A 27,408-nucleotide genomic window follows, 5' to 3' on the forward strand; every position below is an offset into this window, starting at 1 on the left:
TTCCTGATTGCTTGCCTTTCTAGAATTTATGCGCTGTATATTTCTGTTTGTGCTGGATGCTCATAGCACAGAAATATTACTTCAAGTTTTCCTTTGTTATTGAAATTTTAGTACCAAGTCAGATGTCATTTCAAGCTGTGAATTGCAATCCTGAACGAAACCACACCATCCGAGATAAACGTATACACGAGAGATGGAGATATGGACATCTACTAATGGGAGCTCCATTAAATGACAGAAAATTAATATAGGTCGATATGTCGGTGGCTAATCTTTATGAGAAATGGGTGGTTGCTGTAAAAGTAAAATGAGAGCGAGTGAGGTAGAAAAGGGAGTATTTATTGAGAGTATGACAAACACTGAGAGCGAGTACAGCACTATAAATAAGAGTCCCTGATGTGACGAGTGGAGACGACGTTTCGCGACGCAGCGCGGCGGCGTCTTCAGGTACGGAGTGTGGCGCGCGGCGGGCGGCGGCTGGCGGCTGGCGGCTGGCGGCTACCGGCGCAGCTCGGCCCAGTCCTCCTTGATCATGTCGGCCGCCTTCTCGGCCACCATGTAGGTGGGCGCGTTGGTGTGCGCCGTGGGGATGGCCGGGAAGACGGAGGCGTCGACGACGCGCAGCGCCCGCACGCCGTGCACGCGCAGCCGCGGGTCCACCACGGCCGTGTGGTCCCACGATGGGCCCATCTTGCACGTGCCGCACTGGTGGTAGTTGGTGAAGGTCAGCTGCCGCATCGCGCACACCCAGTACCTGCGGACGGGAGGCAAGCGGGCTCGCTGTAGCTGCCGGTATGAGCGCGGAGCAGCATGCGATGAACTGTCGTATTTGGGCTACAAGTGGAGAACAGAGGATGGCGCAATGTTCCTGTTAGCCAGACGTTGTCCCTATATCCTACATTAAAATCTGCACTGTCTCGTGAAGGCATGTGACATACTTAATGGTTATTCATCTGTAGAATTGCCGGTTGTGGTTGTGGTGGCGGTGGCGGTGGCGGCGGCGGCGGCGGCGGCGGCGGCGGCGGCGGGAGGAGGAGGAGGAGGAGACGGGACGTTAATACTCGCCGTGGAGCAGGCTGTCTACCGGCCCTAGTTATCACTGTTTCGCTTTTCTCATCTACATCTCCATCATCTATATCTACATCATTCTCCGCAAGTAACCTAATGCTGTGTGGCGGAGGGTACTTTCGGTACCACTGTCAGATCCCTCCAACCCTATTCCACTCGCGAATAGTGCATGGGAAGAATGATCGTCGGTAAGCCTCCGTATTGGCTCTAATTCCTCGAATTTTCTCTTCGTGGTCAACACGCGAAATGTAAATGGGGGGGGGGGGGGGGCAAGCAATATGTTATCCGACGCCTCCCGAAGAGTGCTGTCCCATAATTTCAACAGTAAATCTCTCCGTGATGCACAACGCCTCTCTTGTAACGTCTGGCAGTGGAGTTTGTTTAGCATTTCCGTATCGCTGTCTCACCAACTAAATTACTAAACGATCCAGTGAGGAAACGCGCCGTTCTTCGTTGTATCTTCTATATCTCCTCTATCAGTCCTACCTGATACAGATCCCAGATAGATGACCAACACTCAAGAACCGCGAGAACAAGCGCCTTATAAGCCACTTCCTTCGTGGATGAGTTACACTTTCTTAAGATTCTGAGTCTGGTGTCTGCTTTTCCTTCTATCATATGGTCTTCCTTCTTTCATATGGTCATTCCACTTAAGGTCGCTCTGGATAGTTACGCCTAGCTATTTTACGGCAGACTCTGTCTTCAGCTGTTTGTTATCAATATTGTAGCTGTACAGTAGTGGATTTCTTTTCCTATGTATGTGCAATATCTTACATTTATTTCCGTTCAGGGTCAACTGCCGAAGTGTGCACCATTCATCAATTCTCTGCAGGTCGTTCTGCAAATTCTTACTATGTTCTTGCTTTGCTACTTTGGTACAGACAACTGCATCATCTGCGTATAGCTTTAAAGAGCATGCGATGCTTTCTATTAGATCATTTATATATACTGTAAACAGCAACGGTCCTATCACACTTCCCTGTTGTACTCCGGATATTACCTTTACATCTGTCGATTTAGTTCCGTTAAGAGCGACGTGTTGAATTCTGTCTGCAAGAAAGTCTTGAATCCAATCGCAGGTCTGCTCCGATACCCCGTAATCTCGGTTTTTTTTTCATTAAACGGCAATGCTGGACGGTGTCAAATGCCTTTTACTGAAGTCGAGGAACACGGCGTCAATCTGAGCGCCGTTGTCCACTGCACTGTGGATCTCACGGAGGAACAGAGAAAGAGCTGAGTTTCGCAGGTTCTCTGTTTGCGGAGTCCATGATGATTTTTATAGAGACGTTCATTTTCCAAGAACGTCATAATTCTTGAGCATAAAACATGTTCCATAATTCTACAACAGATTGACGTCAACGGTATAGGTCTATAATTATGTCGATCTGTCTTACGGCCTTTCTTAAAAACGGCAATGACCTTAGCTTTTTTCGAGTCGTTAGGTACCTTTCGTTGCTCAAGCGATCTACGATAAATTACAGCTAGAAGGGGAGCAAGTTCTTTCGCATAATATGTATAGAATCTTATAGGTATCTCACCTGGTCCTGAAGCCTTTCCACTACTAAGCGATTGTAGCTGCTTTACAATTCCGGTATCGGTTATCTCAATATCTGCCATTTCGATGTTCGTATCGTATAAAACACACACACACACACACACACACACACACACACACACACACACACACACACACACACACGTTATCGTCACTGCATTCAACAGATACATTTATGACACAGTTCACGCAGTCTCGTGGCGAGAGAGGTGCCGCAGCGCTTACTGCTGTATCCTAGACATCGACTACACTGCAGCACAGCCAGGGCTGGTGGGTTGCGCTCCGGGCAGGCGTCAATCGCATTGCGTAAAACATCAGGTAGCGTTTACAATCAGTAAATAACATATTGCATGGTACCACCACCACCTCCACCACCACAGGCGGCGCTACAATTCCGGATTATTTCTCTACATTAGTCACGTGCACGCCAGGAAACGGAACAAGTAATCCTTCGGGCAATAGGTACTGAAACGGTCACGCCAGTTGCCGAGCAGACTCTGTTACTCTCATCTCAGGTATCTTCAACAAGTTGCCAAGGAATCTACAAGCGGGAGGGTGTCGCTCTTGCCACTGACCACTGGGTCGTTGGAATCTTATGTTGATGAACAGGAAACTTAGTCTCATACTGAGTAATTTCCTAGTCTGACTTAGCCTGAGTGATACAATTTCTAGCTGACCTACTGTACATGTAACTGATTAACCATTCAGACTTGACTGAATAAGAGAGCGTATTTTCTTCTTCTGAATTCTGACTGAAAAGATTAACCTCTTAAGTGAACCATTTTTAGTTGTGTGGACGTGCGTTCGAGCTAACTGCTGCACCATTATTAACTGATTTTATAGTGATTTAAATAAAAGCGTGTGTTTGTAATTGGCTGCCTGGGAATATCAGTTAACGTGTTTTGTTCCGCTTCGACCATGAGAGTTATCACACTTTCTCGTACTCGGGAGGACGATGGTTTAAATACCTGTCCAACCATCCACATTAAGGTTTTATGTCATTTCATCAAATCACTTAAAGCAAAGGACAGAATATTTCCTTCCCCGTCACTGCTTAATCCGACCCTAATGACTTCGTTGTTGACGGAATGTTATACAATAAGCTTGTTTCCTTCCTCCACAGTCTGAGAAAAGGGGCCATTCTGTGCAAAAGACGAAATCCCTTTCCGATTAATGGGAATCCATCCCTCGCGGTCTTCCACCCATCAAAGCAATACAGCAATACGACTATCTCTTGTTTCGTAGTTCAGTGTTTCCCAACCGGGGAGGGGGGGTGAGGAGGTACTTACCCCTTGGGGATGAAATGACATTTAATTGTAAGTAGAAACAATAATGGTTTAACTATGATTTAGTCAGGAATCTTATTTAAAAAATAATCTCAATTGCCATTATTTCGTTAGATCTAGTATTTATATATGAATTCGTAGCATCTTTTGTTTGTGACAAGTCCGAAAGAAAAGACACCATGCATTTATATATAACTGATTCGCCTCGACGGGCAATGAATCCACAATGTTCAGAGTGGATGCACATTTCCCACGGACTTCCAGCGGGAAACTAAAAATTAACGCAGGGAGGGACATGGACGGGGACTGCCAGACAGGTGGGGGTGTGAGACGGCCGGGTAGCGAGCCCAGGTAGTCCTCGAATTTCCGATAAACACTGTGTCCGAATGGCGTAGTGGTTAGCGCAACTGCCTAGTAAGTAGGAGACCTGGGTTCGCATTTTCACTCGTCACCGCTGATTCCATAAAAAGTCCCGATGCAACTGACATCAAAATGCCTTTCCTGTCTCCCCCTTCCACCTTCAATTTGCGTAATAACTAATACCTAATATTTATTGTATTATCAGGTTTTCAGAAATTACTGCAACCAGTCGCCTTTTATGTAGATGTATTTTATTTAACCATGACCGGTTTCGAGCTGCCTAGCAACTCATCATCAGATGGTATATACATTTAGTGCTTTTTTGTACCCATTGTGTGGGTGGTTGAGTATCTGTGGCTAGACAGAAACGAGAACAAATAATCGCTACATGTGGTACAGTAACACGAAATATTTACAGCATAATTTATGTTTAACGTATAAGAGCAAATAATCACTACATGTGGTACAGTTACACGAAATATTTACAGTTTAATTTACGTTTTGAGGTGTTACTTACAGATAAATCTTTCTGCAGGTATATATATATCTCTTTTAGGACGTATTTTTGAAACCATTGTGTCTTGTTTTTCACAATTTCACAAGTTAAAACTTTCACTAGATGTATATTACTTTTATGAGGCACTGTTGGAAACATATATCTTGTTTTTCGTAAACATCGCTGAACACACTTAGCCACAGATAGGAATACAGGATTTACACATTATAAACAAGCCAAAGATTGCAATATACACTCCTGGAAATGGAAAAAAGAACACATTGACACCGGTGTGTCAGACCCACCATACTTGCTCCGGACACTGCGAGAGGGCGGTACAAGCAATGATCACACGCACGGCACAGCGGACACACCAGGAACCGCGGTGTTGGCCGTCGAATGGCGCTAGCTGCGCAGCATTTGTGCACCGCCGCCGTCAGTGTCAGCCAGTTTGCCGTGGCATACGGAGCTCCATCGCAGTCTTTAACACTGGTAGCATGCCGCGACAGCGTGGACGTGAACCGTATGTGCAGTTGACGGACTTTGAGCGAGGGCGTATAGTGGGCATGCGGGAGGCCGGGTGGACGTACCGTCGAATTGCTCAACACGTGGGGCGTGAGGTCTCCACAGTACATCGATGTTGTCGCCAGTGGTCGGCGGAAGGTGCACGTGCCCGTCGACCTGGGACCGGACCGCAGCGACGCACGGATGCACGCCAAGACCGTAGGATCCTACGCAGTGCCGTAGGGGACCGCACCGCCACTTCCCAGCAAATTAGGGACACTGTTGCTCCTGGGGTATCGGCGAGGACCATTCGCAACCGTCTCCATGAAGCTGGGCTACGGTCCCGCACACCGTTAGGCCGTCTTCCGCTCACGCCCCAACATCGTGCAGCCCGCCTCCAGTGGTGTCGCGACAGGCGTGAATGGAGGGACGAATGGAGACGTGTCGTCTTCAGCGATGAGAGTCGCTTCTGCCTTGGTGCCAATGATGGTCGTATGCGTGTTTGGCGCCGTGCGGGTGAGCGCCACAATCAGGATTGCATACGACCGAGGCACACAGGGCCAACACCCGGTATCATGGTGTGGGGAGCGATCTCCTACACTGGCCGTACACCACTGGTGATCGTCGAGGGGACATTGAATAGTGCACGGTACATCCAAACCGTCATCGAACCCATCGTTCTACCATTCCTAGACCGGCAAGGGAACTTGCTGTTCCAACAGGACAATGCACGTCCGCATGTATCCCGTGCCACCCAACATGCTCTAGAAGGTGTAAGTCAACTACCCTGGCCAGCAAGATCTCCGGATCTGTCCCCCATTGAGCATGTTTGGGACTGGATGAAGCGTCGTCTCACGCGGTCTGCACGTCCAGCACGAACGCTGGGCCAGCTGAGGCGCCAGGTGGAAATGGCATGGCAAGCCGTTCCACAGGACTACATCCAGCATCTCTACGATCGTCTCCATGGGAGAATAGCAGCCTGCATTGCTGCGAAAGGTGGATATACACTGTACTAGTGCCGACATTGTGCATGCTCTGTTGCCTGTGTCTATGTGCCTGTGGGGCTGTCAGTGTGATCATGTGATGTATCTGACCCCAGGAATGTGTCAATAAAGTTTCCCCTTCCTGGGACAATGAATTCACGGTGTTCTTATTTCAATTTCCAGGAGTGTAATTACAGTATCAAAGATTTCAAGTTGACCAGAGGCATTATTAGTCATCACACACATTGACAAGAGATTTGTCTTTATTACATAGAAAATAAATGTAAATTAGCTTAAACTAGTAAAATGTTTATTTATAAATTTACTAGTTTAAGCTAATTTACATTTATTTTCTATGTAATAAAGACAAATCTCTTGTCAATGTGTGTGATGACTAATAATGCCTCTGGTCAACTTGAAATCTTTGATACTGTAATTATATTGCAATCTTTGGCTTGTTTATAATGTGTAAATCCTGTATTCGTATCTGTGGCTAAGTGTGTTCAGCGATGTTTACGAAAAACAAGATATATGTTTCCAACAGTGCCTCATAAAAGTAATATACATCTAGTGAAAGTTTTAACTTGTGAAATTGTGAAAAACAAGACACAATGGTTTCAAAAATACGTCCTAAAAGAGATATATATATACCTGCAGAAAGATTTATCTGTAAGTAACACCTCAAAACGTAAATTAAACTGTAAATATTTCGTGTAACTGTACCACATGTAGTGATTATTTGCTCTTATACGTTAAACATAAATTATGCTGTAAATATTTCGTGTTACTGTACCACATGTAGCGATTATTTGTTCTCGTTTCTGTCTAGCCACAGATACTCAACCACCCACACAATGGGTACAAAAAAGCACTAAATGTATATACCATCTGATGATGAGTTGCTAGGCAGCTCGAAACCGGTCATGGTTAAATAAAATACATCTACATAAAAGGCGACTGGTTGCAGTAATTTCTGAAAACCTTTTCACACCACAGTCGCAGTGTTCCACATCCACAATGGATAAAAGTCTTATTGTATTATCGTCATTACCAGCTCGGTAAAGGCTCTCTCTGTACTTCTCCAGGATTTACGTTTTTCAACTATAATCATCCATATTGATCTTGCATGTTTTCTAATGTCACATACTCTTCTTCCATTACGTCATCGTCTAGCGCTTTTCTTATCTCATGACGTGCAGCAAAGATCTTCCTTGTTCCCCATTTGAATGATTGCGTGTTTCCATTTACGTATAATGAGATTTTCTGCTCCAGTCTGTTCCCTGGCTAATTTGTCCCTTCTACTGCGAGTCCAAGTAACACACAACATACGCCTCTCCATTGATCGCTGACCAAGCCCTTGTTTTTAATGTTTTTCGCTTTGAAAGACTACTTATCATGTACAAAGCCAAAACTGATACTACACGTGCATTGTAAACTTTGCTTCAGAGCAATCAGATGCTTAGATTTGAAAATTCTGTTAAGTTTACCAAAAGCATTCCAAGCCATTTTTACTTTTCTGTTTGTCTACTTTGCTGTATGTCAACCCGTAGTTATAGTAATTTCAGTACTTTGGTTCTTAGAAAATCAACATTGTTCTAAGAACGGTTTCTTTGACTCCGCTAAGAAAACGCGGTGAAAGTAGATTTTGTTAAAACAGAACAGTCACATTTTCGGGAAAATAATGGACGTTCTTCGCCAGTCTGTCGGAACACGCCTAAGGTATACCAACTTAATTTTCTACAACTTGTAGGTGTGAAGTACGTTTTGGGCTATGGAAACAATGAAAAACGTGAAAAAGAATGAACTTGAGGCACGGATTCCGATGTATGTTCCTCGACACGAAACGGAAAATAAGAGATGTAGTGAGAAATCAGCAGAATGAACCATGTAAATTGACTCATTATTCCTTGGTTTAATGAAAAGAGTAAATTTTATATGTCTGATCGTTAACTCTACTTAGTTACTAGAATGAGATTTTCACTCTGCAGCGGAGTGTGCGCTGTATGAAACTTCCTGGCAGATTAAAACTGTGTGCCGGGCCGAGACTCGAACTCGGGACCTTTGCCTTTCGCGGGCAAGTGCTCTACCAACTGAACTACCCAAGCACGACTCACGCCCCGTCCTCACAGCTTTACTTCTGCCAGTACCTCGTCTCCTACCTTCCAAACTTTACAGAAGCTCTTCTGCGAACCTTGCAGAACTAGCACTCCTGAAAGAAAGGATATTGCAGAGACATGGCTTAGCCATTCTACTTAGTTAATTTATACATAAATCTAATTTTTTAGTCTAAAACGTTTAGTGTGATGCAGAGTGTTTTTGCTGTGTTGGGTCATGAGTTGTGGCCTATTGTCTGATGTTCTTCACGGATAACGTTCTCAGAAAAATTGAGAATCATTGCCGTAGTAAAACGCTGTCTGTATATTTAATCATTTTAATTATATAGAATTGTCCCGTGTATGAGAATAATTTCCGCGTCGTAGAGGTTTTGATCCGGCCTTCGCTCAGTTAGCTGTTAGCTATTACATCTTAACGTGAGGGAACAAATCTGATCGGCATTAGACTATCGCGGCTGTTAGTGGGGGACACTTCGCCATGAAGAGAGAGACAGGAGGCGGGGAAAACAGCGAGTAAGTATGCTGTGGTGCGGACCACAGTACTGAAGTGTAATAACGCAGGGGATGGCTAAAGGTGGTAAATGGATTTTTGACTAGATACTACTTGTACATCTACAGCTACACACATAATCCGCAAGCCATAGTATGATGCACGGCAGAGGGTACTTTATACCACTACCAGTCATTAACTTTCCTGCTCAACTCGCAAGCAGAGCGAGCGAAACACAGCTCACAATATGTCTCTGTACGAGCTCTTAACTTCTAGCTTAAATTGCAATACGGTAGTGACTAACTGAACATCTGAAGATAAAGAGGATCTCGCTGAAGGAAGTCCACTAATACCAAACATAGGCCTTAATTTGAGGGAGACATTTCAGAGACAGTACCTCTGGAGGACTGTATTACACTGAAGCGCCAAAGAAACAGGAACACCTGCGTGATATCGTGTGAGCTCCCGCGGACTCGCAGATGTGGCGCAACACGACTTGGCAGGACTCGACCAACGTTTGAAGTGGTGCTGGCGGGAAGTGACACCATGAATCCTGCATGGCTGTCCATACATCCGTAAGAGTACGAGAGAGTGCAGATCTCTTCTGAACAGCACGTTTTAAGGAGTCCCAGATATGCTCAGTAATGTTCATTCCCGGGGAGTTTGGCGGCCAGCTGAAGTGTCTAAACTCGGAAGACGGTTCCTGGAGCCACTCTGCAGCAATTCTGGACGTAAGGGGTGTCGCATTGATCTGCTGGAATTGCCCAAGTCCGTACACGTATCAGGGGTCCCATATCACCCCATCTGCCCACGCCCAACACATATCAATCCAATTGCACGCGCCTCTCTCCATTACAGAGCTTCCACCAGCTTGAACAGTCGCCCACTGACATGCAGGGTCCATGGATTCATAACGTTGTCTCCATAGCCGTACACATCCATCCGATCGGTACAATGAAACGAGACTTGTCCGACCAGGCAACATGTTTACAGCCATCAAGAGTCCAATGTCGGTGTTGACGTCCCACGCGACGCCTAAAGCTTTGCTTTGTGCAGTCATCAAGGGTATACGAGTGGGCCTTCGGCTCCGAAAGCCCATGTCGATGATGTTTCGTTGAATGGTTCGCACACTGACACTTGTCGATGGCCCAGAATTGAACTCTGCAGCAATTTGCGGAAGGGTTGCACTTGTCACGTTGAAATTCTATTCAGTCGTTGTTGGTCCAGTTTTTTCAGGATGTTTTTCTGGCCGCAGCGACGTCGGGGATTAGGTGTTTTAACCGATTCCTGACATTCACGGTACACTCTTGAACTGGTCGTACGGGAAAATCCCCACTTCATCGCTACCTCTGAGATGCTGTGTCCCAACGCTCGTGCGCCGACTAAGACACAATGTTCAAACTTCAGACTTGATAACCTGCCATTGTAGCAGCAGTAACATATCTAACACTTGCGCTAGACACTTGTTGTCTCATATAAGCGTTATCGACTACAGCTCCGTTTGTGCCTGTTTACATACGAGATTGGAACTTAAATAGTGGCAACTATTTATTCACAACCGATACAAAAGAGTTACATGTTTGCACCTGTTACCGTCCTTCAGAGTAGTAACCAGCGTTGTGTAGAACCCGTTGCCAGCGATGTGGAAGGCGTAGTATACCGTTAGCAGAGCCCGTTCTGTTTATGGTGCGAATGGAGCGGCCTACTGCCTGTCGAATTCATGGAACAGTTATGAAGCGAATGCCACCGTCATCGCACAGTATTACTGTTCGTTTTTGGAGCATCACCCGCGACCAGCTTTGCGAAAGAAGCGACCCACCCATTATTTTGCACGACAATACGAGGGCGCATATAGCGCTAGCTGTGGCTGCTCTGTTCGGTCGATGGGACTGGGAAGTACTGTACCATCCACCATACTACGCGGACTTAAGTCCTTGTGACTTTGATTTGATTCCGAAGATGAAGGAACCACTTCGTGGCAGTCGCTTCAGAAATTTTCCAGAGATTCGACAGGCAGTAGACCGCTCCATTCGCACCATCAATAAAACAGGCTCCGCTAACGGTATACTACGCCTTCCACATCGCTGGCAACGGGCTCTACACAACGCTGGTGACTACTCTGAAGGACAGTAACAGGTGCAAACATGTAACTCTTTTGTATCGGTTGTGAATAAATAGTTGCCACTATTTAAGTTCCAACCATCGTATCTCTGTATTTGAATACGCATGCCTGTACGAGTTTCTTTGGCGCTTCAGTGTACGTCGAAGTGAATCGTTGACTGTTGGAACAAACAATAATGGGTTCGAAAGTCAGTATTCGTGCGAGCTGCGAAGTACGTACTGTAATTGGAATTTTGGGTACAAAAAATCTAGAACTGCTCTACTGAATAAGGACTGTGTCTAATTGATAAGCGTGTGGTAATGAGTGAGAGAAATATTGGATAATGGTGTTGGCACGTTAAAAGTAGCCGTACTAATGCGCACGGTAAAGAGCAAAGTGGTAGGTCCAGAATCGAGACCAATTAAATCATGAGATAAATGAACGAAAACCTGCCATCCGATCCACATCTGGTGACTGTTGCTCCGGTTGACGAGGTTTACTAATGTCGGACGCGTCACTCTGTACGAGATTGTCGCGGCAGAGCTTGGATGTCGCAGATCCTGCGCAAGGTGCGTACCGCAAGTCCTTATGAGCAAACATACAGTGTAAGGAGTGTCAAGATGACTAGCATTTTTTACGGCTATCAACGAGACTGTGATCACTTGTTTCTCCACATTGTTACGGGGTCGGAGACGTAAGTGTGCAAAGCAAACGCAAAATCAAAGCAACAGTCAGTACAGAACGTCCTTGTCTTGATGCAGCATTAACTTGTCCATGACGTCCGGTCTCACTCGATTTACCCTTTTCCAGAGCCTTTAATAGGTCACCCATCGTCCTCTTTGTTAAACATCGGCCTGATCTCACAAGGGCACGAACACGTTCGACATGTTCGTCAGGTTTTGAAGTTGAAGGTCTCCATGAGCGAGGCTTCAACGTGTTCTCGGCCTTCCAAAACTGATTTTTGCCACTGAAAAACTTTCCCATAGGCTTGTTTCAAGTTTCCAAAAGGTCACACTCGAGAATTCCCCAAGTTTAATACAGAAGCCGATGGGAAAAGGATTCTCTAAATGCCTCTGTTCCATTTTACTAACACTCAAACAACTACACAACTTCACTGATGGCGTACTCAAAAATTACCTAATGGGTGCACAATCTCGGACTGAGCGTTTGGAAGGGACCAAACACATATGTACACAAGTAGCACAATACAGCGTCGCCAGATCGCTCGCTTTACTGTTAGTCTCATTATTTTTCCCACACACCCCATACATTCGGTATCACTCAGGACTGGCGACGACAGCAGGCTTCGGTGCTTGCCGATACTTTCACTAGAGTTCAGAAGCGGCAGTTGCGTCTGGTGGTGCGAAAGGCAAGAAAATAAAGGAAACCACCGTCGATTTCCAGTGGAGGCAGAGGATGGAGGCAACAACTAAATGCAGACGGTGTTACTGATTGTGACCAATTATAAAGTCACTCCCTGGCCAATTGAAACGCTATCTCCGTCAGTCGAAGAGGAAATTCGAAAGAGCACCTTATTTATAAGCTAAAGGACGAGGGGCTGGAACGAGGGAAGCTTTTGGACATACAGTGAGGAGACAAAAGTCATGGAATAAAGATATGCGCGTATACACAGGGCGGTGGTGTCGCGTACACGACGTGTAAGAGGGCAGTGCACTGGCGGAGCTTTCGTTTGTACTTTCCGACCTTATTATGGCCGCAAGAGAGCTTTAACGCGGAATGGTAGCTGCAGCTACAAGATTGGGAATCCCGTTTCAGGTATCGTTAGATAATTCAATATTCCGCCAGCCAGTGGCAAGAGTGTGCGAGAATAGCAAATTTCAGGCATCGCCTCTCGCCATCGATAGTACAGTGGCTGACGGCCTTCACTTAACGACCTAGAGCAGCGGCGTTTCCGTGAAGTTTTCAGAGCCAACAGACGAGCAACGCTGCGTGAAATAAGCGCAGAAATCGATGTGGGACATACGAGGAACTTATCCGTTAGGACAGTACAGTGGAGTTTTTTTGTTAGTGGGCTGTGGCAGCAGACGACAGACATGCATGCCTTTGCTTACAGCACGACATCGCTGTAGCGCTTCTTCTGGGCTCGTCATCATACAGCTTGGACCTTTGACTACTAGAAAACCGCGGCCTAGTCACATGAGTCCCGACTTCACGTGATAATAGCTGACGGTAGGGTTCGAGTGTGGTGCAGATTCATGTTGTCAAGAAGGCACTGAGCAAGCTGGTGATGGTTCCGTAATGGTGTGGGTTATGATTACAAGGGATGAACTGGGTCTTCTGTTACAACTGACCCGAGCATTGACTTAAAATGGTGATGTTCGACTACTTGGACACCGTTTTCAGCCATTCATGGACTTCATGTTCCCACATTACGATGTAATTTTTATGAATGACAGTGCGACTTGACACTGGGACACAGTTTTTCACGAGTGGTTTGAAGAACATTCTGGACAATTCGAACAAAGGTCGCCCGACATGAATCCCACCGAACGTTGATGGGACATAACTAAGAGGTCAGTTCGTGCATCGGCAACACTATCGCAATTACGTAAGGCTATACAGGGTGATTTTTTTTTTTCCACCGTGTGCAAACTCTATGGACTGATCGATGAGAGGATACGGAACAAACGATGTGTAAAGAAATTATGTCCGGAAGTGCATGGTTTTCATGGTACTAACCGTTTATTGAATCATACTTCGCTACAGAGACTGCGGTCTAATACGCGCTGTACCATGCAGTCATAGTTATAGTATGCCTGGTTTCCTCCTGGAGGGTGGTACTTTTCCTCGTATGTCATGCCCTAGCGCCCTCTCCTGCCATAGCATTTGATAACGTTGTGTCCGATTCACTTCTCTGACTGACTCACCCTGTAGTGGATGTGATACAGCGTCGTACACAATGGTTCCGTATTCAAATCGAGAGCTTGCCGACACCGTGTTTGCTTACGGAAAGGCAAATGGCAGCGGTCAGCAGGCAGCAAGGTTGTATCAGGAAACCTGTCCCCGCCGACGACGACCACAGCATTCAGTGTTTGCAACAGCGTTTCGCCGTTTGTCTGAGACAGGGTCATTTCAGGAAGCAGGAAATCATGAAGGACGTACCCGAAATGTTCGGACACCAGACTAGAGGGAAAATGTTATCTCTGTGGAAGGCGACCGCCGCGTCAGTACCAGGCAGTTGGCCCCCTCAGTACAGGGTGGAACATTGTCCGTGGCAGTTGATACTACTCTTATCACTTACAGCATGTGCAGGGCTCACTAGCGACAGAGTTTCCACATCGGGAGCAGTTTTGTCACTGGTTTCTTCACCAGACAACCACGATTGCGGGATCTGCGTCATCCATCCTGGTCACGGATGAGACCACCTTGACGCGGTGTGATATCTTCAACTTCCGTAACAGTCATTGTGGGATAGTATGCAGACGTATGGTGACAGCGAACAAACAACATCGGTGCAGCCAGATATGAATGGCCTGGGATAATTGGCGACCGTATTTTGGGACCAGTGTGCCTTCCATGTCTGCTAACAACTTGTTGCAGGTGATTTTTGCCTCTCCTGCTGGAAGAGCTGTTATTGATGATTGGAAAGGTTATGTGGCTGCTAGACGATGGTGCTCCAGCCCAATTCGCCGTTAACGTGTGGACGCAACTCAGTCCTGTCTTCCCTGGTCGATGCATCGGACGAGGGGGTCCAGTTGCATGGACTGCTCGGTCACCGGATCTCAACCTGTGCGATAGTTGGTTATGGGGTCGTCTCAAAAGCCCATTCCAGATGTGGAGACACTGGAGCAGAGTATTCACGTTGTCTGTGACTCTCTTCGAATGCAGCTGGCCGATGTGAATGTGTGAGACAGAACATACCACGGCGCGTACACGTATGCACTGAGGCACATGGAAACCATTTTCAACACATACTGTGTGGTGTCACCGCCAGACACCACACTTGCTAGGCGGTAGCCTTTAAATCGGCCGCGGTCCGGTAGTATACGTCGGACCCGCGTGTCGCCACTGTCAGTAATTGCAGACCGAGCGCCGCCACACGGCAGGTCTAGAGAGACTTCCTAGCACTCGCCCCAGTTGTACAACCGACTTTGCTAGCGATGGTTCACTGACAAAATACGCTGTCATTTGCCGAGACGATAGTTTAGCATAGCCTTCAGCTACGTCATTTGCTACAACCTAGCATGGCGCCATATTCAGTTACCATTGATATTGTGAATCATGTACTGTCAAGAGCGACGTTCATCATTAATGGATTAAAGTTAAGTATTCCACCAGCTACGTCCGTTTTTCTAAATTCTAATTTCCTTGTCCTGTTCCAGACCTCACGCCAGCCTGCGTGAGCTAAAACGCGTGCATTTCGGCCTGCTGTAGTAACACGGTGTTGGCTCTCCTGCCAACCACAACATACTGTAACTATGGTTGGATGGTACAGCGCATATTACCCGGAGTCTCGGTAACAATCTATGATTGAATAAATGGTCTCTAGCACGGAAACAGTTTCCGGACACAAGTTCATTAGGCTTTTCTTGTTCCGAGTCCTGTCATCGATAAATCCCTAGAGTTTGTAGACGGCGGGAAAAATCACCCTGATGAGCCAGCGTGGCTGAGTATTTCTGCAGGGGGCTGAGACTCGAGTGCGTGCCGCGTCGAGATGCTGCACCAGGCCGCGCTAACAGAGGTTCGACCGAGATATCGGGAGGTAGCCCGTGACTGTTGTGTTGTGTAGTGTTGGGCGGGTTGCGGCACTCACTCGTCGCTGGAGAAGGGCAGGTGCCGGCAGGCGGGCACCGGCAGGTCGTGCAGGCGCGACTGGAATCGCTGGAGCGGCGGCGCGCCGGCCAGCCGGATGGCCTGCCGGATGCCGCGCAGCGACACCACCACGTCGCGCGGGTGGCTGAAGAAGCCGGGGCGGATGCGCGGCGGCGCGCGCGGGTCGCGGCTGCGCAGCCACACGCGGCCGCGGCTCAGCGGGCGCATCGGCAGCGGGAACGCCATCCAGGTGTGCGCGCGCTCCACCGGCGCGAACATCGCCTCGTACACGTCGTCGCGGATCCCGAAGTTGCGCCGCAGCGTCGGCTCCGACACCACCGAGCCGCCCTGCGGGCACACAGGGCGGTTGCAGCACCTCGGCTACTCAGTATAAAATGTCCAGCTACAAACACCTTCAGCCGTCTACACTACCAATTTCAATTCATTTTTGACACCATTTCCGGCTCCCAATTTACAGCGACTTCAGGCAGGCCCCTGTTGTAATGCCACTTCCTCGGACGAGAAATGAAAATCAAAAATTACCTCCAAAACTCCCAAAGATTTCCCCAAAACAAGTTCCAAATTTATTAAGAAACTAAAAACCCGCCTCGATTACGAAAAAAGCACCTAGTGTCAACCCAGGTGTCGGCGTAGATAACTACATCTTCTTCAGAACAACAATAAAACCGACAAGTGCCTAAGAAGATCTTTGTCAATCATTAGAAGTACACCATAGCTATACATTTATAAACGAAAACGAAAAGTAAAACACAGACACTACATGTGTACAAGGTCAAAACTACTACTTAACTTCAATCCCGCGTCCGGCCATCCTGATTTAGGTTTTCCGTGATTTCCCTAAATCGCTCCAGGCAAATGCCGGGATGGTTCCTTTCAAAGGGCACGGCCGACTTCCTTCCCCGTCCTTCCCTAATCCGATGAGACCGATGACCTCGCTGTCTGGTCTCCTTCCCCGAAACAACCAACCAACCAACTACTTAACTTAATAGTGTACGCTCCACCTCATGTGCATAGGTAGCGGGTCGGGCTTGTAAGTGAGCGACACTTTGCAGCTGCAGTTTATTTTTGCGTCATGACCCTTCGAACATTGGCCCATGTGAGGTGGTGCGTACACTATTAACTTAAGTAGTGGTTTTGACTTTGTACATATCTACTGTTTGTGTTTTCCTTTTCGTTTTCCTTTATAAATGTATAGATAAAGGTCTTCTTAGGCACTTGTGGGTGTTATTGTTGTCCTGAAGAAGGTGTAGTTATCTACGCCGAAACCTGGGTTAACACTAGGTTTTTTTCGCAATCGAGGCGGGTTTTTAGTTTTTTAATATATTATCCTACGATTGCTGACGCGCTGCGATGTTGAAGGTTCTTAAGTTCCAAATTCTATGAAAATTGAACAAGGAAACAAATTTCCAGTTTACACTACTATTTGGATATTAACCAGTATCTGAATCAGGAATCTAATACTTAGTAATTTATTAACATACGAAATAAACATAGGATTCCAATAAAATCAAACTCAAAATTCAAAATCATTATAATTAAAATTCGCAAAGTAGAACCAATGTTCCCAAAGAATACTCCGTGTGAGTACTCTTTGAGATTCGCGAGTAATGGCTAAGGATAATTCAATCCATTGTCACTACGTTACGAGAGTCAGCCGAAGCAGGTCGTGCTTTTGAATGCTCGTACATGTAGCCGCAATGAGATTGTTTTGTTTTTTTTCAGAATTGATTATTGCGATCTACTACGACGCAGTGAAACGATACTTTGACTTCAAATATTGCGTTATTTAGAATTCAGATAGAGAACTTGCATACATGAGGCAGAAGTGACTTTTAATTACATAACCTGAAGTTAACACTATTTAGGAAGTGAACACAGATAGACAATTTCATTCGTAATAATTAATGGTCTATGGAACTTGGCGATAGTTACGAAGCATATAATTTATAATTCCCCCGAACACCTGGGAGAGCTTCTTCCTCACGGCTCTGTCAGGAAGTGACTAATATTGTCTAATAAACCAGCATATCGTGTCAATTCACGCATTTATCATTGACGTTTAACAATATTATTTACAGAGATGACGTGGTGCAACATAATTTGACTCAAGCGCTCGGCACTTATATAGAAACTTCTTGACGTTACGAATTAATAGCACTGTTAGGACTGATTATAGATTTGAGATTACAACCAGTCTATATGGAATTTTCTGTCACTGGAACTAATTTCAACATATCATTAATTAATTAAATAGCAACTGATAAACCATCGATTATAAACGATTTAATTACGACATTTTGTGAAGTAAATATTTCGCACAAGTCGCGAGTTCAGTTCATCAATGTTCTGTTTGTAACGTCGATACCGATACATAAGAAATAACAATCTCATTGCTCTACCGCTGAGTGTTACCCAAGACTAAAGATCCGAAGGACGTTGCACTATGTAGATACAACAATAATAACGATGTAAACTGTCTAACGAAAGTTGGGGGAGGGTTGCTTAAAATTTAAGAAATTAATTTACATACGGTGCTAATATGTCGTAAACATAAAACAAAAAACAAAGTGTACAGGGAGTGACATGAAAGATAAATTAAGGAATGAAACGAGAGGGAAGTTGCACGCTGTATGAATATAAAATAGGAAACAAAATATGTATGCCATGTAATAGTGAAAGAGAACATTGTGATCGGAATTCAAAATTACGTGTTATGCATAGATAAACACGGTGTTACATATTAGCAAACAACCAGTATGTAATGGTAATGTGAATGCCCGTGAATCAACTGAAGCAAAACTATCACAGTCATGTACTGATGAGTACATTCTGAAGGTAAAATATTGATTTATACGTTGTCACCTAACAACAACATGTAGAACCACTTATTCGAGGTCAATCCCATGTTAACTGCTTGCATCATCATGTACTATACATTAGTAATAACTAATAAAACAAGAGCATAAAGTTACGTCAACATAATCTATCAATCACAGATTTTAAATGTGCGACATATTTAATAAGAACATTATTCTAGAATGAAATTTTCACTCTACAGCGGAGTGTGCGCTGATATGAAACTTTCTGGCAGATTAAAACTGTGTGCCGGCCCGAGACTCGAACTCGGCACCTTTGCCTTTCGCGGGCAAGTGCTCTACCGACTGAGCTACCCAAGCACGACTCACGCCCCGTCCTCACAGCTTTACTTCTGCCAGTACCTCGTCTCCTACTTTCTAAACTTTACAGAAGCTTCTGTAAAGTTTGGAAGGTAGGAGACGAGGTACTGGCAGAAGTAAAGCTTCTGTAAAATTTGGAAGGTAGGAGACGAGGTACTGGCAGAAGTAAAGCTGTGAGGACGGGGCGTGAGTCGTGCTTGGGTAGCTCAGTCGGTAGAGCACTTGCCCGCGAAAGGCAAAGGTCCCGAGTTCGAGTCTCGGTCCGGCACACAGTTTTAATCTGCCGGGAAATTTCAAGAACATTATTAATGATAACTCTGAAGCTAATGTGGTACAGCATAACGAATTCCCACAAAACAGGTAATATCAGAAAAAACCAAAGACAAACACTTCTACATGACAGACAGCCCTTGTGCAGGGTAAGACAGAGGATAGTGCGACCTACGGTCATGAAAAGAAACCAGTAAAATGGACCTACAATAAAGAACAAATTCACATGTCGTGTGGTAAATACAGCATTATTGTGAGGGGAATATCAAGTTCCTTCTAAAGGCAAAAGTTACGACTTGAGTAGCCACACATGTGCAAAAGAACCAGATATATATATATATATATATATATATATATATATATATATATATATATATATATATAATGTTGTAATTTACCCTAAATGTGCAAGAAACACGTCAAAGGGCAACGTCAGTACGTACGGGGACTAATATTTTAAGGCCGCATATGTACTTAGTACAGAATGAAGAAATAGTTGGAAACATTTGTCTATCATGAAATAGGACAGAATTCAAGGGAATAGTCAATCCGATAACGAGGTCGACCAATGAATCATTGTAAATATAGATAGTTGAAGGTGTTTTTGATTTGATACTTCCAAATTAAATTACCTCGTGCAAACACGTTTCAGCGTGTGTGTCAACACAGTAGGTTCTTACTGTTACTAGACGTCTGAAAATATTAAACGTTTTTATTAAGTTACAACAAAAACTTGCACTGACAGCCTTTGAGAAAAAGGATATCGATTCAAACTGTGTAGTTCACTAAAGAAGATGTGAGACAGACTATGATAATTTCATCGAAATCTTGAGAAATTCGGAACAGAAAGGATATTCGGACAAGGAGCCTCGACATTACGAAAACTATCGTGAACAATCGTAACGGACGCTTACAGATCCTTAGATTCAAAAGAGGAGCAGCTTCGTTTTCCTAACTTCATTGCACTGTCTGCCAAATGTAACAGTAAAAATTGCCTTCACAGCTTTCGGTAAAGTAAACAGGGTATTGTATACTAACCATTTTACGTGCCTGAAAACAAAAACTTCCAATTAGCGTGTATGACAAGTTTCCACTTTCCAGAGTCAGATAAACGTGCATAATGGAACAAGAATGCTATGTGACATGTCGAGAAATGATAGGAAAGATCACAAAAGATGCAGAAACTGGGCCAGAGAACAGATTAGCGTGGAAGAGGTAATTATAACTATAATGAAAACAAAATGGAACGGATGGGGAGGGATATTTTTTTTGGGGGGGGGGGGGGGATGGCAGAGAGACATGTAGTCAAGTGAACCCGTGGTGCTTGAATCAAGGAAGTACACTGGTGGATGGCGAGAGACGAGAGAAGATTCAGAAGACGCCTCAATGGAAGGTGAAAGAGAACATTAGAAAACTTGAAAATTATCCGTCACGTTTGCAACTTTCATACTACATTATTTCGTGAGTGCTAATTCGCAGGTTCCCTGCAAAGCCGCGTTCTGTACTAGGCTATCGATTTCTTGAAATGCAGCCGTCTCTGGCACATGCGTAAAGTGGTCCCGCGAGCCAGTCAGGTTCCAGCCAGCCGCATGGCTAACCGCGTGGTGCAGTAGCGCGTCGAGTCTGGTCCAACATGGTCTCCCTGCCTCGTTCGCTTAATGGGCACTACGGTTTTGGTAAGATGTTGCATGGTTGAGCAGAGATTGAGAACTTTCGCAGTGTGAATTCGTTAGTCATTCACGGATGTCGGCAGTTGACAGGTACCGGTATTTCTGCTTCGTATTCCGAGATTTAGACTGGACAGTTTCATGGAATGTTTCATGACTTCAAAGATTGCCTTCATCTGGAGATGTTACTTGTGTGCCGTTGCGAAGAGAGTAATCTCCGATGCGCAGTACAGAATCGGTTTTGGTATCCGAATAGTGCAGCATTTAAATTTGTCACACTCCCAGTCAAGGGGCTTTATTAAATATTATTCTATATACCCAGACTTCCTTTTGTTTCAAGTATGCAGTCATGGACTGTGCGGCTGGTGCCGGTGGAGGTTGGATTCCTCCCTCGGGTATGGGTGTGTGTGTGTGTGTGTGTGTGTGTGTGTGTGTGTGTGTGTGTGTGTGTGTGTCTCCTTAGGATAGTTTAGGTTAAGTAGTGTGTAAGCTTAAGATTTCACACACATTTGAACATTTTTTGTTTCAAGTACCTCTTGTGTCACGTGTTCTGAGAAACGTTGTGTGCGTTATCGTGACTTAACTTCATTTGGGAAGTAATTATATTCTGTTTTGAATCTTGTTGCCATCATTTTCCTACTCAGACGAAATTACGCGGAGTTGCACTTTGCAGTTAGCACAATTACATTCGACATAGCGTGGACTTTCCATAAGCGGAGAGTGATCCTCCTATCTCAAACTGGTTCTTCGAATACTTTCCTGCTATTCAGCCACTACTGTGAACATTACGCGCCGTCGTCCTATGCATTGTTTTTCAGAATGAAGTTGCGGAGCAGACAGACGTGGCGGAGTTGCAGTTAATCATTTCATGTAAACTGTGACTGTTTTATGTCTTATTTGATGAGGTATGGCAACAGCCTGGGTACACCTTGACAATTGCATCCAACAGTGCTATAAGCACCGTTGTTTACACATTTTTAAGTAAATGTAGATGTTTGGTGTGAGTAATCAGATCGACGTAAATCAATCAATTATTTGCTATGCCCAATGTAAAACTGTTGCGCAAAATTAGCCTTTCCTGTTCTTGGTCGTATGTCCGATATATTACGGTAATTGTACATTTCGTAAATTAATGGACCTTAACCTTGTATACGAGAATGCATTTGAATTCAGGGCCTATTTCGGACTTACTTTCGTAAGTAATCCGTTTTTAAGACTGGACAACGTGCTTACAAACGTATAGGATTGACATGAGAGCATAATCTGGAGAGTAATATGTAGATATATGAACAGTGGCATGTTCATGGAGCTGTAGATATCTAATGATTGCTGCTGTTGAGGATTATTATTATTCTTTCTTTCTTTTCTCAGACCTTATGTCTGGTCAAAAATGGAAAGTGACGCGGACCTTGATCAAGCGTGACTTCCTTTTAACTATACGGTATATGTTATATTGCATTTAGGAACTTTCGGGTAATTGAGCATGTATTAATAATTACGGATTTCTGTAGTTGTATATATAAGTTTGGATGTAGCTGTATTGCATTGATGTACTGGTGGATATTGTCTTGTATGACTCCTGTAGTTGATTCTTCTTCTTCTTCTTATTATTATTATTCATATGTCTTTAACAACAATGGTGTTTGAAAAGCTTGAGCTAAGTAATTTGTTTTCATCCAGCAAAAACAGAAACAGTGTTAAAAGTATGTGGATCCAAATACTTACCATTGGAGAAGCCTTGGACATACGGGGAACAATGCCAGAAGGGCAACAACACTTTGTAATGACACTACTTATCATACTGAAAAAATATGTAAAGAAAAAAACCACACACACACACACACACACACACACACACACAGACACACACACAGAGAGAGAGAGAGAGAGAGAGAGAGAGAGAGAGAGAGATGAGGCACCATAACCAAAGAAAAACACTCCAGTGTCGGTTGCAACCTCAGTTACACGAGCAAGTAGGAGCCACTGCTTAACCATCTTTCAGTCCGGTATAAATCACATACGTTTAGTCTATGTATCTCCGGTTTCATGCCTTTCAGGACAACAACGTAGGAATAAATCGTATGTACATACGACAAAATTTTGGCCATGTAATAAATTTCAAGAGATTTCGTTAATTTTGTGACTACCTACGTAAAAAGGTAATGTTACTGCAGGCGTTATACACCTCAACATTTTTCAGTCTTGACACGGTGTCGAATAGCATCACAATGTCTAAAAGTCTGGAAGATGTTTCTTGGAACAAGCCTTTTCCCCCTGTGTTGAAAATTCGTCCTTAAGGCCAAAGTTTCCTGCTTAGGTAAGGCTCTCATCCATTATAGCACTGAGATTCTTTGCTTTTGTTGGTACTGCAACATGATGGCGAAATAACGCGGAAAATAGAGCTAGTGATTTCCTTTAAGTTCGATGATTTGTATGCCTATGTAGATAGTGAATTTGCAGTGTTACTCAGCACGGCAGCCCCCGCCCTGTAGGGATGGACAAATTCTCAAAAATATCGATATTTATAGAAGATATCGTAATTATCGAGACGAATATATCGATATATCGGTCGGTATTTTCGATATTCAAAGGAATTTTTTTAAAAAAATTGATCGTAGTCACAGAAATGATGAACTAACTTCTAAAAACTGGCAATTACTTCATTGTCTCCAACAATAATGAATAAAAGAGACACAGTGTACTACAGGACGACTTATTTACGAAAAAAACTAATTAATGAAACCAGTAATCTTCAGCGGTAGACATTAATAGGGCTCTTTGTGTAATGTGTTCTCCTGCAGACATGGTTGTTTTGGAAACTGAAATCAACTTGAAGTCTACCCAAACACTGTTATTAAAACGTTAACACTTTCTGCACACAATCAAAGCACATGTGTAACGGCTTTGGGATCGTACAACTATGTACTGCCACTTTGTTCGGTTCAACTTCATACAGTAAGTCACCTCGCGATAACGGCCTAACAGGAGCACATCACCTAAACCAGGGGTCTCCAAACTACGGCCCGCGAGAGCCGGCAAACCGGCCCGCGTTAGCTGGCCGTACGTCCCCGGTATCCGGCCCGCCAAATATTTGAGGTGGTGGTACCTACACTGCCAACAACTGAGTTTCGAGGCCCATCGCGACCAAGGCACCGCGACATTGGCTCTGCTACTCGCTGCAAGACTACATAACTAAACATATTGTTGCGCCGCTGCGTTGACATACTCTACCTCTGTTACGTCTTGCAGTAATAGTGTTGCTAACAATGATTTTGAGATTTCGTTAACTTTGTAGGACGCTTTCGTGAAGAATGAGCAGTGACATGCTTTTTTGTCGGTGAAATTCGCCGGAATAAAATACGCCATAATTTCGGTCAGGTACGTCCACCAATCAAAATTAAATAAAAATCGTAGTTTGTTTCAGTGCTAGCTATTCCCACAACCTTAGATTTTTGCGATTTCATCTTTCCTTTAGCCTTACATTACGGTGATCGTGGAGTGCTAGGGTGCTTTAATCCCACTAGGAAGATCTTGGCCCTTATGACTTCGTGGAGGAGTCAATGTGGCCCGCAGACTAAAAAGTTTGGAGACCCCTGACCTAAACGAGTGGTTAGAGGGCGTCAGGTTGCGTCATTCTTCGGTGTGTGTTGTGTAGGTATTGCGTGAACGGCTTCGCTGTCTCGTCAGCAGGTGGCACGCGCCGTGCGGAATGCTGCGCCGAGATGCGACATTCTTGTGCACACTGTTCGTGCCGGACGTGCCTAACAAGTGACGAACAAGCAGAAGCGAAATGTCTGACGGGAAGTAGTGTCGGCTTCTTGCGAGTGAAACACTTCTGAACGTGCTCTGAACATGAAATGTTGTACTTGTACTTAACCATACACATTTCAGACAACAAAGCCCTTGTTCCATTAAACACCAGTGCAGTAATATGTGCGATATTTGCGCCGAGTGTACGTTACTTTTATTGTGCATCCGTCATTTTCTTGATCCAGGCATTCAGGTGGTAATAAAAGCACACATTCTGCCTCATATTCGGGAGCAGGGAGTGATAATTTCCACCATTTTCACACAGTGCTGTCACCAAACGTGTGCATTTTGCGCCTTGTACCTATCATTTGAAATGGTAGAAGTGACACACGCACGTAACACGCTTTCGTGAATATGCAGTATAGAAACATTGATGTCCAAATGTGGCGCTCGTTTGTAGTACTGAATATGAAATTAAAGCCATTGTAAGACACTTACTATGAGATTACGAACATTGGTTGTTGTTGGAATGGGCAAGAAATCTACTGATGAGAACTGTAGTGACTTAGAATCAATAAAAGACAGACAATAAAAAATATCGCTATCGAAATTCAGCTAAAAATACAGCTCAAGCGATATATCGATAATTCAAATATCGACAGCAAATGTCGATACTAGTCTGAAGAAACATTTGTATTTTCACATTACGACATCTTTTTCCCGCCACCTCTCTCTCCCCCTCCCTGCTTACGCTTAGTAGAGCGACTCACCAGGAACTCAATCTCCATGTCGGCGTGCGCGTCCAGGTTGTCGGGGTCCTCTGTGTCGTAGAGGGCGAGCGCCTCTGCGCCGCCGGGCACCGCCATGGGCCCGCGGCCGTACGCCAGGAACTGCACGTAGTTGTCGCGCCGGCCCAGGATGTCCTCGGCGCGCAGCGACACGCTCTCGTTCACCACGAACATGAGGCCGCCGATGGACGCGTGGTCCTGCAGGTTGTAGCCCACCTGCGGAAGAGTTATCACAACGTACAACTTACAGAATCACCGTTGAATTCTTAACAGGTTGTAACCAGCATACTGAACTCAGCGTCTCTTCTCACGGACAGCTTATGCCTCATCCCATGGATCCACATATTGTCCAAACTCTACGTTGTGCTAGCCATAGTAAACGAGATTCTTATGTCGTAGTATCACTTCATAACAAACTATTGCGTTTGTACTATTCTCTTTGTATTTTCTTCCCTCAGTAATATACTGGGTGACAATTATTGAACTACATGAAAAAAACGTAAAGTAATTACAAACTACGGCGTGCACACACTTTATTCAACACGTGAACGTCACTACAGATATTCCTATTTCCGTTATGACATGTTCGATGTGCCTGCCATCATTGGCGATGGTGTGGCGCAGACGAATGGTGGAATTCTGCATGACCCGCTGAAGTGTCTGAATGTTGATGCTGTCGATCATCTCCTAAGTGGTTGTTCTCAGCTCAGCAATGGTTTTGGGGTTATTGCTGTAAAACTAGTCTTCAATATAGCCTGCCGGCCAGAGTGGCCGAGCGGTTCTAGGCGCTACAGTCTGGAACTGCGCGACCACTACGGTCGCAGGTTCGAATCCTGCCTCGGGCATGGATGTGTGTGATGTCGTTAAGTTAGTTAGGTTTAAGTAGTTCTAAGTTCTAGGGGACTGATGACCTCAGAAGTTAAGTCTCATAGTGCTCAGAGCCACTCGAACCATTTCAAAAATGGTTCAAATGGCTCTGAGCACTATGGTACTAAATTGCTGAGGTCATCAGTCCCCTAGAACTTAGAACTACTTAAACCTAACTAACCTAACGACATCACACACATCCATGCCCGAGGCAGGATTCGAACCTGCGACCGTAGTGGTCGCGCGGTTCCAGACTGTAGCACCTAGAACCGTCGGCCACTCTGGCCGGCTGAACCGTTTCATATAGCCCTACAAAAAGTTGTCGCATGTGTTCAGACTCGGAGAATATGGCGGCCAGTCGAGGCCCATGGCTACCCCATAGCCTGAATGCGGTCCTCAAGCACCATTCTCCTGCTTCGACGGGGTCGAACTCCGTCTTGCATCACCCATATCTTGTCGAAATCAGGGTTACTTTGGATAATGGGGATGAAATCATCTTCCAAAACCTTCACGTACCATTCGGTGATCACCGTGCCATCAAGGAATACCGCAACGATTATTCCGTGACTGGACACTGCACACCAGTCACCCGTTCAGTGTGAACACACTTCTCGATCGAGAAATGCGGATTCTCAGTCCCCCAAATGCGCCAATTTTGCTTACTGACGAACCAATCCAAAGAGCTCCGTCGCTAAACCAAACTATGCATGCGCATACTAATTCCCGTCGTGCCCCGCGACTAACCGTGCAGTTTGAACGTCCCAACGCAAACCGTTCAGAAGTTACGACGATTTTGTTTCATATACTTCAGTAATAGTCACCCTGTAAAAGAGCTGGCATAATACTCTCTTTAAGGGACATCCACAACTGCCGCTAAACTATTTCTTGATGAATAAACACTTAACAAATCCTTTATTCCGCTAAAATCATACAAACGCCCCGTGTTTCAGGCTGCAAACGCCATCTTCAGGCGCTACAGAAAAAACAAGGAAAGCTAAGAGGCATTCTTCGTAAAATTAATTAACATAAACGCAGTTGGTTCATAGATTACAATGCGCCGCCAGTGTCTGCTTCTTTGCTGTTACATTCATGTTTTTTTTTCGGTCAGGCCTCTTTTATTCGGTGCGGTACTGGTTGAC

At 44.9% G+C, this 27,408-nt stretch overlaps 1 protein-coding gene across 1 annotated transcript in view; it reads right to left on the bottom strand.

The window, feature by feature from the left end:
* Positions 1-498: 498 nt before the first annotated feature.
* Positions 499-27,408, bottom strand: part of LOC124545958 (glucose dehydrogenase [FAD, quinone]-like) — a 166,753-nt gene continuing 139,843 nt past the window's right edge. The window contains exons 8-10 of the mRNA XM_047124921.1: positions 25,385-25,618; positions 15,732-16,078; positions 499-754 (exon numbers count right to left, since the gene is read on the bottom strand). Coding sequence (XP_046980877.1) covers positions 499-754; positions 15,732-16,078; positions 25,385-25,618 — 837 coding nt within the window. The remainder of the gene's footprint in view (positions 755-15,731; positions 16,079-25,384; positions 25,619-27,408) is intronic.

The sequence above is a fragment of the Schistocerca americana genome, chromosome 8, assembly GCF_021461395.2.
Source record: "Schistocerca americana isolate TAMUIC-IGC-003095 chromosome 8, iqSchAmer2.1, whole genome shotgun sequence".
NCBI lineage: Eukaryota > Metazoa > Arthropoda > Insecta > Orthoptera > Acrididae > Schistocerca > Schistocerca americana.